We start from the raw sequence: 13,726 nt of genomic DNA on the forward strand, positions 1-13,726 counted from the left end.
AGCAGAATGGAGTGGGCGCTGGGAAGGCCACAGTGCACACTCCCACACACAGGGAGGAGGAGGAGGAGGAGGAAAAGCAGGGCTCAGTTCAAGCGGGAACTAACGCCGCTGGTTAAACCTTGTATTTATACTCCTTTATTCTACACAGATTGGCTCATATATCTTACATGTCAAGCACCGTTCTGAGCACCAGGCTTATACCAGTGAACAACAAAACCAAAAGTCTCTGCTCCATGAAGTGCTAATTGTCTAACGCAATGAGGTAGTCAAACAAACAAACACACGTTATCACGTTAGGTGACACAACGCTCGACACAGGACAACCGGATGGAATAAGATGGAAATAATGATGGGGGCTGCCTTGCCCAGGGCCAGGGAAGAGCGCTCTGAGAAGCAGACATCTGCAAGGCGCTCAGCGTGGTTGCTGGGGAAGGAAGATTCCAGGTGAAGGAAGTAAAAGTGTGATGGTCTCAAGGAAGAGCGCTCTTGGAGTTTTGTTTTTCCAAATCCACGGGATGTATTTATTTTCCAAATGTCACCTCATTTCACCCTCTTGAATATGCTGTGCAGAGGATAAAGCTGATATCAATAGCTCACATGAGTAAGGAAGTTTCGGCCCAAGGAGGTTGGATAATTCAACCCAGTAAGGGACAGCGTCAAGTCTCACGGCTAAAAGCCACACCCCTCGACCAAATGGATGCTGCACTGGGATCATCAATCTTGGGTCACATTCACCTTATCCTTCTAACTTCTTGGTTATCACAGAGACAAGACATCCCCAGGGCCCCAGCCCACGTGTCGTACCTACACAGTGCACAATGACAGCATCCTCTGCACCAGCCTGCGGGTGGGTGACATCACCGCTAACATACTTGATGGAGGTTGAGTCTAGGCCATCAGCATCGAGCTCGCCAGAAGTCTCATCTTCTCCGTCCTCAAGGTCCTCGAGCTCGCTGTCCTCCGAGGGCAGGCAGCAGGACTGGTAGCTGTTGGATTCCCACCAGGCCATCCTTCACCAGACCAGAGAGGGAGGCAGTTAATGAGCCCTTGGGCGTCCACTCACGGGCAGTGACAAGTGGAACTGTGAACGGCACCTCTCCCTAGCCAAGTTTTCTACTTAGGTGTAAATAACCACATTTCTGACTGGCCTAACCGCCTCCCGACTACACTTAGCACAAGAAGCCACTAAATGTCTGTTTGTAAGGACACACCTGAAATGGACTGTTCAAATAAATGACTCCTCATCACACAGCTACAATAAAATCTTTTAAAATCCTGTTTCAGGGCCAATGAGATGGCCCAGCAGAGGTAAGGGTGCTTTGCTTCAGAGCCCGAAAACACACACACACACACACACACACACACACACACACACACACACACACACACACGACAAATAAATAATAAATTCTTGTTTAACAGAATGAATCTTCACCTTGGCCCTGAGGACTAAATGTAAAAACTTACTCTTTCAAAATACACTCTGACTCCAGGAAGAACTGCCGGAGTGATCACAGGTTGCCGGCTTTAAAGCCATGTCAGCTGTGGACTCACTACCCAAGACCTTAGCAACAGGAACCGTCCGTGTGTGTGTCCCCGTCCCCCCCCCCCCGCCCCCACCCGGTATACTGCAGACACACTTACTTCTTCCTGTGTTCAGCCTCCTCCTTGGCCTTCTTCCTCTCCTCCATCAGTCTCTTTCTCTTGGCTGCTGCCTCCTGTCTTTTCTTCTGTCTGTCCTCTAGCTCTTCGGGGCTCAGAATCTTCTTTCTTTTGATGGGCCCTTCTGCCAGGCCTGGGATCAGAACCTTAGGGAGATGAAGACCCACAGTCAGGAAGGCCAGGGCCTGCCTGCTCCTCCACAAGCTTCACCTAAAGCCCTCTGCAGAAGCAAGAGAAACACCACATCTCCACACTGCCTGTGTGCTGCTGGGCCTGACTGTAAGTCACTGTGATTTGCTGGTTCACGTGACACCTCATAGGCCACTGGCCACTAGACTCAGCCGATGCATGGCTGAGGCTGGCAGAGGCATTCACAATCACTTCATGGGGAACAAGGTACCTCCAGATAACCTTTCTTTCTTAATTGAAGTCATAGCTGGTGGGAAGCCATTTTTAGCTTAAACAATTTTAATGCAACTCTTTCTGCAAATGCATCATAGGATCCCCTTTGAAACAGGTCAGTTTTAGCAGCCTCATACATGGTATTTTCTTGTAACAATGTGATCCCTACAGGGGTGGCTTAGAGGACCAAGAGATGCTTTTACTCACATGAAGTCATAATATACTTATCTTCTTAATGTATGTTTGGAGACAGGGTCTCATGTAGCCCAGGCTAGCCTTGAAATTGGTATGGAGCTAGTCTGGTCTTGAACTACTGAACCTCCTGCCTCCCGTCCCCAAGTACTGGGATTACAGGGATGTACCACTATGCTCCATTTCTTAATGCTTTTTTTGAAATAAGTTTTTGTTGTATTTATTATTTGTGTGTGTGAGAGAGAGAGACAGAGAAACCGTCATGGCATAAGTGTGGAGGTCAGTTCTCCCCTCCTACCATGGGTTCTGGGAGTCCAACTCTGTCAGGCTTACACAGCAATGGCTCTCCCTACTGAACCATCTTGCCAGTCCCTTGAAGTCTTTTAAAGATTTATTTATCTTATGTTTTATGTGTATGAGTGCTTTACTTGCATATATGTATGTGCACCGTGTGTGCAGGAGGTCAGAAGAGTGTTTGCTCCCCCAGAACTGGAGTTACACAAGAATGTAAGCTGCTGCGCAGGTGTTGGAACCTGGGTCCCCTTGAGAACAGAGATGGTTCCTAACCAGGGAGCCATCTCTTCAGCTCTCTCCGGCCTGACCAGTACTTCTAGAACATTTCACACAAAGTTCAGTTCACTTGTTATAGTCGGTCAACACATACTTGTGTCTTAACAGCCCATCCTCAGAGAACAAAGTGACCCAGCATCTGGGTCTCTCTGCTGTGTTAGGGTAACAGTTTGGAAGAGTTTATGGCTCTATAAAAATGCGATGTGGCTTACGCTGCCTTTATTGCGGAGGGTGCGGCCCCCATGACTCGGTTTCTCTAGAAGAGTTTTCTGAAGATTCACCAGCTGTTCAAATGACTTTCTGTCTTCCTTGCTGGGCTCTTTAGAATAATCTTTACCTTCAAATAAGTACATATGGTCTTCTAAGAACACAAAACCAAAGAAAGCAATGTCAGACACAGGAAGACGAATTCATGCCATTCAAAGCAGCTACAAAGATGAACAAGGAAATGGCCCATATTCAAAAAATGAGCCAAGCCCAGCCTGCCATAACAACACTTCATTCTTGTCAGGAACACCTTTGGAGTCCTGTGCGTCCTCTTTTCATAGGACAGAACATGGTTCATAACCCGGGTGACCCATCCTTGATGACCCATGACTGGAGAATCCCTTCACCCTGCTGAGTCTTCAGCCACGCATTATTCCCATTCTGCTCCTCAGCACAAATCTCACTGACTTGAAGACTCCACAATAAATCCCACTTTGTAATGACAAGCACACTTTAATATTCAGCCCGCTCCCGCTTTCCTATATTAAAGAAACAAATGGCACATCGTTTGAGAAAATGAAGCGTCACAGAAACAATCCCTGCATTTACAATGCTGCAGCTCCCACGCTGCACCTTCCTGGCTCTCCCCTGCTCCCTGGTTGACTGAGCCTGCACATGGATGGAGGACTCCTCGGTTCCCGCTGCTGAACGAGGAAGGAGGATTCTGATTCTGAGGCCAGAGTGCTTTATTCAATCTTTTTTTTTTTTTTTTTGAGCTGAGGTTCGAACCCAGGGCCTTGTGCTTGGTAGGCAAGCACTCTACCACTGAGCTAAATCCCCAATCCCAGAAAACATTCTTGACGAGCACTCATGCTGTGTGATCTCTTGGTTTTGTTTTTGAGGGTTTTATTTTTATGGTGAATTATGTGCATCCACGTATGTGTGTGGGTGTGGGTTTGTACATGCGAGTACGGCACCTGTGGGCGCCAGAAGAGAGTGTCAAACCCCCCAGAGCTAGCTGAAGCTACACACGGTTGTCAGTTACCCAACATGGGTGCTGAGAACTGGAAAGCACACATTTATAAGGCCATTCGCTGATAAAGACAGAGGCTCAGTGAGGCCGGGTGAACAGCCCAGATCAGGAACCAAGTGAGAAGCATCTGTGATCAGCACCCACAAACAAACGAGAATGACCAGAAACTGAGCGCGCTTAAGAGCACACGTTACCAAGGAATGTGTTTTCAGAGCATTGTGAAGTCAGCTGTAAGTATGTTTTCTCTGGAGAGTATGAAAGCAAAACATTTTCATTCCCAGGAGATCAATTGCTTCACACTTGTACCAAACTCTAACCAGCTGTAATTCTAATTGGCATTTGCTAATTAAATCAGCAGGGGGCTTTCAATGAGATGCTCTATCAACAAGTGGAAAAGAAAATAGAGATCTGAGAAGTGTCAAAACACCATCGACATATGTAGCTACATACACCATGAAATTTTAACATAAATGTGCGTTTCAAAAACCCTGGCATTCAAGATAAACCAATCGTGTTTGGGGTTTTCACGGGAGTTGTGCTAACAACTAGTCTTTCCTATCCACTGATGCTATTATTTCAATCATGCTCCCTCACTTTGCAGCCAAGGGGAGGCTGAAACCATACCCTAGACCAGTGGTTCTCAACCTGTGGGTGGCAACCCTTCCCCAAGGGGTTGCACATCAAATATCCTCTATATCAGATACTTACAATTCATAACAGCAGCAAAATCAGTTAGGAAGTAGCAACAAAAACAATGTTATGGTTGGGGTCCCCACACCATGAGGAACTGTATTAAAGGTCGCAGCGTTAGGAAGGTTGAGAACCACTGCCCTAGACCCTCACGTACACCCTGCCAGTTCAGTCAGCTGCCACCCAGGGAGCCTAGACCCATTCATCAAAGACAAGTTTCCAAATGTTAATTCTACGGGGGAATTTTTTCTTTCTTCCTGGCAGTTGGCCTGCCTAAAAATACGTATTTTTTTAGCAGTCAGATTGACTTAGAAGTGCAATGATCTTTCTGAAAACACGGCAATTTTATTTTCTTCTGCAAATGTTGAAAAAATAAGTTGAAATTAATCTGAGAGGAGAAATGGATGCAAGCTTTGGTATTTAAGGTAATCAAATATAACTTAAAAATATGGCCACACGCATCCACCCCCGCACCACCACCTGAAACCTCTCAATGACAGTAACGGGATTTGAAGGAAGATATTTGAAGCAAAGGTAAGTGGGCAAGCCCCCACTCTCCGGAGAATGTGGAGTGGCTGGTGGGAAACAGATAAACAGCAGCCATAGAAGCGGGGCATAACTCGGCCAAGTTCACCATGAGAACAGACCCTCCCAACAGAAGCTTAGGCTTCTCAAGAGCAGAGTACCCCAGGCAGGGCCTAAGAGAATATCTGCACCCCCAAACCCTGGAAACACACAACCTCCGATCACCCTTCTTTTCAGCTTAAACCAGTGAGTTCCTTTCAACCCCTTCTCCGCTCTTCCATGGACGATACTGGAGAATTTGTCTCTGCGACTGGCCAGTTAAAGGTTTCAAACGTGAGTATGAGGATGGCTCCCTCGGGACAAAACCTAGTTCACCAAGTCCAGCGCTGGAGAGAGGCCCCAGGAGCACCTATCCGCTCCCAGCAGAACTGCCTGTTAGCCTCGGGACACCAGGCATTTCTAGAAGACTACCATTAAGAACAAAAGATTCCAAAACAAAATTCAAAAATAAATAAATAAATAAGAGGAGAAAGAAAAGCAACTGGAAAAAAAAAGCAGAGAATCTTTTTAAAAATGTAACAAATGTCCTTCCTGTAATATACATCTAAACGGATAACAAATGTTCTCAGAGAAGAAGCAGGGATCATATCACGCCCTTGAAATGACAGCAGAATGCAATTAAAACGGAGAACAGAAAGCATCTTGGAGAATATGGGATGCTATCATGTGGAATTTAAAGATAAACATGACAAGTCAAAGAGCGGTGTCACCTGAAGTGACCAGTTGCCCCAATTCCAACTTCTCCATCTATCCCATGAAATCTCAGCAGTCCATGCCTACTATGAAATGAAGAGTCAGGAAAAACTATAAACCCCCATTTGCAAGAGAACAGAGAAACGGGCATCCAAAGCAACGGTGCCAGCTCCAGCGCCACACTACTGGAATGCCAGACACCAACAGGCAAGCAAGCAGCCGGACTCCAGCAGTATCTGACAGTATCTGACAGAGGTAGTGAGGACGGGCTGAGACCAGGGCACCGGAGCAGCGACCACTAAGGGAGGGAAAGGGACTAGAAAGCAGGTGTAGCCAGACATTTTGGAAGGCACCAGACATTTTGGAGGGCACCAGACATTTTGGAGGGCACCATGCTGTGTGTTTGTGTCGGGGTGTGGGATAACTTTCCCCTTCTCACCATGTTACAGCAAAGGGAAAGAGGAAGCAAGTGATGCAAAAGCAGCTTCCAGATAAACAAAGAGGGATGCAAAAGCTGATGCTGTGTGCCCAGCCTACCTGCCACCTAAAGCAGGATGCACTGTTTTATAAGGGCCCAGTTCTCAGGCAGAAGGTAGATGAGCTAGAAACCCTGACTTCCTGTCGCTGCTGGTATAGGGAAACAGTCAGTGACAACAGCCAAGACACCAGAGAGCACCCTTTACACAAAAACAGTCCAGTGAGCGAAGGATGTATAGCTCAGTTGGTGGAGTACTTGGCCAGCATGCACAAAGTCCTGCATCCAATGCCTAGTGCCCACAAGCCAGCATATGTCTATAATCCCAGCACTGGCTGGTGGATGTGGAGGGTCAGAAGTTCAACGCCAATGATCCTTAGCTTCCATGGTGATACACAAGACCACAAACAAACAAACAAACATTTCACGTTCAAAAATTCAGAACACTGACCAAATTGGAGAGGGTGGGGAGAAAACCATGTCCACACAGCAAGTGCACGGCCTGCACTGGGTATCAGCGCAGGTTGGATTGAGAAGGTAACCACTCGGGGCTGGGCCATGGCTCAGTACATAAGAACTGCTGTTTCTGCAGAGGACCTGCTTCAGTTCCCAACATCCACAGGGCAGCTATCAACCGTCCATAACGCCAGGTCCAGGGCATCCTGGGACCTCCTCAGGCACTAGATGCATGTGGTGCACAGACATGCATGCAGGCAAGACACTCACACACATAAAATAAAAATAAACAAGTCTTAAAAAAAAAAACCCTCAAAGGTAAGCCATTCACTCTGGGGTAAGACAGCCGACTAGAGGTTACCTCTGTGTGATGGGTCACAGGAAGGGGAGAGACCAGGAGGAGCTCTGGAAATCCATGAAGCAAAAGCCCATCAGGAAGGAGCAAGGAGAAGGCAAAGCCAGCAGAGCCTCAGTGGGGCAGGTCCGGCAGGTGAGGGAGCGTGGAGAGTGGGAGAGGGCAGAAACCTCTTCCGGAAGGTCAGCCAGTGGACCTTCGGGACAAGGCCATAGTTCTCACGAGCCTCAAATCCAACTGCAGGCTTTGGCCAGCCAGTAACTCCTCCAGCCCTCAGGCAGCCTCAGAGAGGAAGGCCTTTATGTCACACTGGATGACTTGGAAGGTGGGAGCCAGAATGCCATCTTGAGACTCTACTGATGAAAAAGGAACTAATCCCGGGGTCTGAGATCAAGGACCCTGCACAGGTAGGGGAGTTTTGATGTGGCCTGCCACAGCCCAGGGGAGGGAAGGCCCTGGGATGCAGCTGCGGCAAGCATCAAGACCAGACACCGACAGCAGAAGCTCGGTGGCAGAAGGCGGGTTCAGCCTGCGAAGAGACGGGAAGAGACAGCCCTGCCCTTGGTGGCCCAAGACAGATCTCATCAGCTGAGATGACCCTGGGGTTTGACACTCTGAGGCCAGCTGGCAGATCAAAGTCTGAAACTACCTATTAGTCATCGACTACTGTCTGGCCCGAGAAGTCTGAACACAGGACAAGAGACGTGAAGAAGCAAGGCAATCTCTTACCACCGCACTCAGGAACAAACAGATGGATTCGGACCGGGAGCAAAGTCAGCAACTCAGAGGAAAAGTTTCAAAGTGGATGAAAAAGCAGCACTATGAATCAAAACAAATTTTCTTGGAGGAAAGAGATTTTTGAAGAAGAAAACAGAAAACAAATAGAAATGTTAGAAACAAAAACATCAATGTATCAAATAAAAACACAGCAGAACCAAAAGACTCAACCCAACAGAAAGAATATCAAGGATGGCAGACAAGGTCAATAACACTACATCGGAGGGGCTGGAGAGATGGTTCAGGGGTTAAAAGCAGTTGCTGTTCTTGCAGCAGACCCAGGTCCGATCCCCAGCACCCACATGGCAGCTCACAGCCATCTGTAACCCCAGCTCCAGGGGATCCAATGCCCTTTACTGGCCTTCACAAGCACATGAAATGAAGTACAGACACCCAAGCACATGAAATAAAAATAAATAGATCTTAAAAAAAAAGAAACACTACATTCAAGCATGGGGATCTGAATTGGGATCCCAGAACTTACAAACAAGCTTAGTCCCTGCCTACCTGGAACCCTAGCACTGTTGGGGACAGTGAGAAGGGAATTGCTGGGTCTTGCTGGTTGCCAGCCTAGACAAAAAGCGTGATCTCTGGCTGGGCGGTGGTGGCGCACACCTTTAATCCCAGCACTCGGGAGGCAGAGCCAGGCAGATCTCTGTGAGTTCAAGGCCAGCCTGGTCTACAAAGCGAGTTCCAGGAAAGGTGCAAAGCTACACAGAGAAACCCTGTCTCAAAGGAAAAAAAAAAAGTGATCTCTGAGTTCAGAGAGAGACCTTATCTTGAAGGAATAAGAATGAAGGTGAAACAGGAAGACACTTAATGCTTCTTCTAGCATCCACACACACATCCACACATACACATAACACCACACAGATATGCGCACACATCCACACATGCACATAACACCACACAGATATGCGCACACATCCACACATGCACATAACACCACACAGATATGCACACACATCCACACATGCACATAACACCACACAGATATGCACACACATCCACACATGCACATAACACCATACAGATATGCGCACACACATCCACACATGCACATAACACCACACAGATATGCGCACACATCCACACATACACATAACACCACACAGATATGCGCACACATCCACACATGCACATAACACCACACAGATATGCACACACACATCCACACATACACATAACACCACACAGATATGCACACACACATCCACACATGCACATAACACCACACAGATATGCACACACACATCCACACATGCACATAACACCACACAGACAGACAGACAGACAGACAGACACACACACACACACACACACCCCACAGGGAGGGGAGAATGGAGGACACTTTAAGTCAAGAACAGACTAAGGCAGTTCATGACCACTAATCCGGCCCTGCAGAAGATGCAGGCATACTGTCACCGAGGAGGAAGGAAGAGGTTCTGTCATAAAAGCACAAGAATGGAAGAACAATGGCTGAAGAAAGGAGTGCTAGGAAGGACTCCCTCACATCTGTCAGAGTAAACAATACCCCCATACTACCAGAAGACAGTAACGGACAAATGGCAGTCAAAAGCGCCGCCAAGTTACAGGAAGAGTAATCATCTCAGTAACAACCGGAACCGCAAATGAGCTCAACTCCAGGATGAAGCACAGACTGGCTAGCTGGAAAATCAAATTAAATTAAAAAGTTATCCATTGTCTCTAAGAAATACACCAGGCTGGTAGACACCCACAGTCTGAGAGTCAAAGGATGGAAGACATCTGTCAGAAAAACGAACTTTCTAAAGCAAGCTGGCACGGGCATTGCCACAGCCGATTAAAGGAGACTTCAAACCACTGTGTATCACTAAAGAGAACAGCTCACCAAAAAGATAAAACAAATTAAATATAGGTGCCAACACTGGGGCTCCCAATTTAGTAAGACAGACACAAGCAGACATAAAAGGTCAGATAGGACCTCATAAGTGGAGACTTCGGTAACTAAAAACCAACAGACACCTCAGAGTTGAACTATTCCACAGAACAAATGGAATACTCCACCCTACGGGAACAGGATACACATCTGTCTCAGCAGCCCACAGGGCAACCGTTAAAATATATACATCCCAGGCCACAAATCAAATCTGCCTGCTTGTTTGTTTGTTTGTTTTTTGAGACAAGGTCTTGCTATGTAGCCCAGGCTGACCTCCAACTCACGGAAATCCATCTGTCTCTACCTCCCAAGTGCTGGGATTAAAGACATGCACCACTCAGCTCACAAATCAAATCTTCCCAAATGTAAAAGAATAAAAATGTCTTCTATCTTATCAGATCACAGTATGAGGAAACCAGAACTCAACAGCTAGAAAAATAAATTAAACAACTACCTGGAAACCAGGAAGACAAATCCACAAAGGAGTTGAAAAACTTCTACAGTGAAAATGTATAGATATTAAAAAATGAAATTCAAGAAACTCTACAAGATGGAGACCTCTTATGCTCATGGATTGGTGGAATTAATATTGTAAAAACGGTTACATTAGCGATCGACATGCTCACTGCAATCCCCATCAAAATTCCAATGACATTTCTCACTTATATGGAAGCATACAAACCCCAAACAGCTAATGTAGTTCTCAGCAGAAATATGTTAAAGGTGTCAAAATACTCAAATCAAATTACAATGTAGAGCCACAGTTACAAAAACAGCATGGCACATGCGTGGACCCATAGAATACAAAAGATGTTCCAGAAAGAAGCCCATACAGTTACAGGTACCTCATTCTGACAAAGGTCAAAAACACACTTTGGAGAGAAAAACAAAACAAACAAAAACCCAGACTCTTTAACAAAGAGCGCTGAGAAAACCAGATTTCCACATGGAACAGAATAAAATGAGATCCACATCTCTCTCCCTGACCAAAAGAAGTCAACTCAAAATGGACCCCAGACTGTGAGATCTGGTTCACAACTCACTTCCTTCCTCCTGCTCTCTGCTTCCTCCTGCTGCTGCTGCAGGTAAAACATCAGAGACCCACTGGCCATCTCTGGTTTCTCCCAGGATGGATTCCAGGTCTACTTCATCCACGGTGCTCCCCTCAGAGGACAGCAGTTTATCCAAGCCGAATTTAAGTACCTCACTTAACTTGAATGGAAAAAGCAAAAATCCAGTTAGTTCTGGTAAACAACAACAACAACAACAACAACAACAAAAACATGGGGATGTGGGTGACTTGCTAATGGCTAAGATGTTTTTCCTCTCTGAGGGATAGCCAGCATTTGCTGTCCATCACAAATGACACGAAGCAGGCTTTTAACAGCTGGATGATGGGTAAGCAGATGGTGATAAAGGATTATTGGAGTTATTGACTCTGACGATTTCAGTAACAATACAATATGGATAAGTGTCCTTTTTGGGAGGGGTAAGAGTAACAGTAATTTTAAGCGTTTCCTATATATAGCACTTCTCACCAACTCATCCACACTCAGGCTTTTCCAGGAACCGCCAAAGAAGTCAGACTCAGTTCTGTTTTCCCAACTCTCACTGCTAAACCTCTGGACCTCATCACTGGCTGACTCCTCTGGCAACCTGCTTTCCTACCACAGTGTTCCATGGACACTACTGTGGCAAGGACCGGAACTCATCAGAGACTTCTGTGGCCTCCCTGAGCCTCCCGTCACTCCCTGTGCTGACTGGAAGCACAGAAGGTTCAGTCAGCATTTCCTAGTGCTCACCTGCAGCTCCCAAATCTGCATATGCTCAAACAACAGCTCAGTTCACCTGCATATTGCCCTTTTGGACTGGACCTGGATCTCTCCAGATCATCTTCTTAACTCGGGAAGCTTTAAGGTATGCTATAATAGTGTGCAAACTCCATATATAGCTCATTGAAGCACCCACATCTGGGCACATTTATATTTATTTAACATTGCTATAAATAATCAAAGCAACTGGCTTTGCATTTGGTACCAAAACCCAAAGAAAGCCAAGTATTTGCGAGCAGAGCACCAGGACACAGGCCTCCAGCCACACAGGAAGAGCTCATGCTGATTAGGTTAATTGAGGTGGGAAGAGCTGACTGGGGGTGGGGCCACCACTTCCTGAGTGTGGATCCTGGACTGTCTAAAAAGGAGGGAGTGGCTGTGTCCAAACATCCATAGCTCCCTGCCTTTTTATTGTGGCTCAGATGTCGCCAGCTGCTTCAAGCTCCTGTGGATTTGACTTCCCGGCCATGCTGGGTTTGAACTGTGAGCTAACATAAACCCTTTCTCAAGTTGATTTTGTCTGCTGTTTTGTCAGAGCGAGAAGAAAGGAAAGTAAGATGGAGGTACAGAGTCCACTGCTATAATTACCTTTGTTTTAATTCTCTAATGTTTGGGCATCCTCAGACATAACTAATGGAACGCTCCTTTTAAGCAAAGAAAGATGCCTGAGGTTATGGAGCGATGAGGCTCAGATTTAAATCCAAGACAGACAGCTCAGCACTTGTCTCTTTTACTCTGTATCTATGGAGTCTATTTGTGACTCCTGCAGTTCCCTGCACAGAGCAGGCACCAAGGCAAGGACAGATCATGGCCAGCCTATGGGTAAGGACAGATTCTCACCTGGAAGTCGGCCTCAGCGGACGGTCTCTGGGCCCCTAGGGTGAAATGGCCCCCTTCCATGACCATGTTGGTCAGCTGCAGTTTGGAGGCGGCCTTCCTGTACACGATTTCTTCCACAGTGTCTCGGCCGATCAAACGAATGACTTTAACAGACCTATGCATAAGTCAAATGACAGCAGTGGGTGATGAGTGTGTGACGCCAGGAAAGCCACACGAGGTAAGTACACCTAACAGGAAGCCCCGGGTATTAGCACGAGCGATCTGGCCTTCAGTTACCTCTGAACTTTCTAAATTGTGGACCAAGGCGTAGAGAGGTGACCTGAGCTGTGATGTGCCATCTGTGGCCAAGGAAAACCACATAGGCACATGTCATCCTCAGGCCCAAGGAGGGCACATCACTTTTGGCAAATTTCCATAACATTAAGTGGCCATTTGTTAGGGGCAGGGGTGACTCATACAATGTATTCTGAGACTGTTTGTCCTCCAATCTTCTCTTACATCCTCCCCACCCCTCCAACTCCAGACCTCCTTTCTCTCTTAATAAAACAAACGGGGGAGGGGGGGGGGGAAACAAACACAAGAAACACACACACACACACACACACACACACACACACACTACACATACACACACATACACAGACACAAACACACACACAGACACAAACACATACACACGCACAGACACACATACACACTACACATACACACACATACACACAGACACAAACACACACACACACACACACACACACACACACACAGACACACACACTACACATACACACACATACACACAGACACAAACACACACACACCACATACACACACATACACACATATACACACACACATACACACACACACACACATCACACACACACACACACACACACACACACACACACACACACACACACACACACACACACACACACATACCACACAAACAACATAGGGAACATAATATACAAGCCAAAGACCAGTAAGATAAAAATACCCAAACAAAGCAATCGGAGAGAAATCTACAAAAACACCA

The 13,726-nt window shown here is 46.6% G+C and overlaps 1 protein-coding gene across 3 annotated transcripts in view; it reads right to left on the reverse strand.

Annotated features, from left to right (window-relative positions):
- The window catches only part of Chd1l (chromodomain helicase DNA binding protein 1 like), a 53,561-nt gene that overhangs the window by 7,610 nt on the left and 32,225 nt on the right, over nt 1-13,726 (reverse strand). For 2 of the 3 annotated variants that reach the window (XM_036189277.1, XM_036189279.1), the window contains exons 14-18: nt 12,688-12,841; nt 11,059-11,227; nt 3,039-3,187; nt 1,645-1,808; nt 805-1,010 (exon numbers count right to left, since the gene is read on the reverse strand). In XM_036189277.1, coding sequence (XP_036045170.1) covers nt 805-1,010; nt 1,645-1,808; nt 3,039-3,187; nt 11,059-11,227; nt 12,688-12,841 — 842 coding nt within the window. The remainder of the gene's footprint in view (nt 1-804; nt 1,011-1,644; nt 1,809-3,038; nt 3,188-11,058; nt 11,228-12,687; nt 12,842-13,726) is intronic. The other variant, XM_036189278.1, reaches the window with a different exon arrangement.

This window comes from Onychomys torridus, chromosome 6 (genome assembly GCF_903995425.1).
Source record: "Onychomys torridus chromosome 6, mOncTor1.1, whole genome shotgun sequence".
Lineage (NCBI taxonomy): Eukaryota > Metazoa > Chordata > Mammalia > Rodentia > Cricetidae > Onychomys > Onychomys torridus.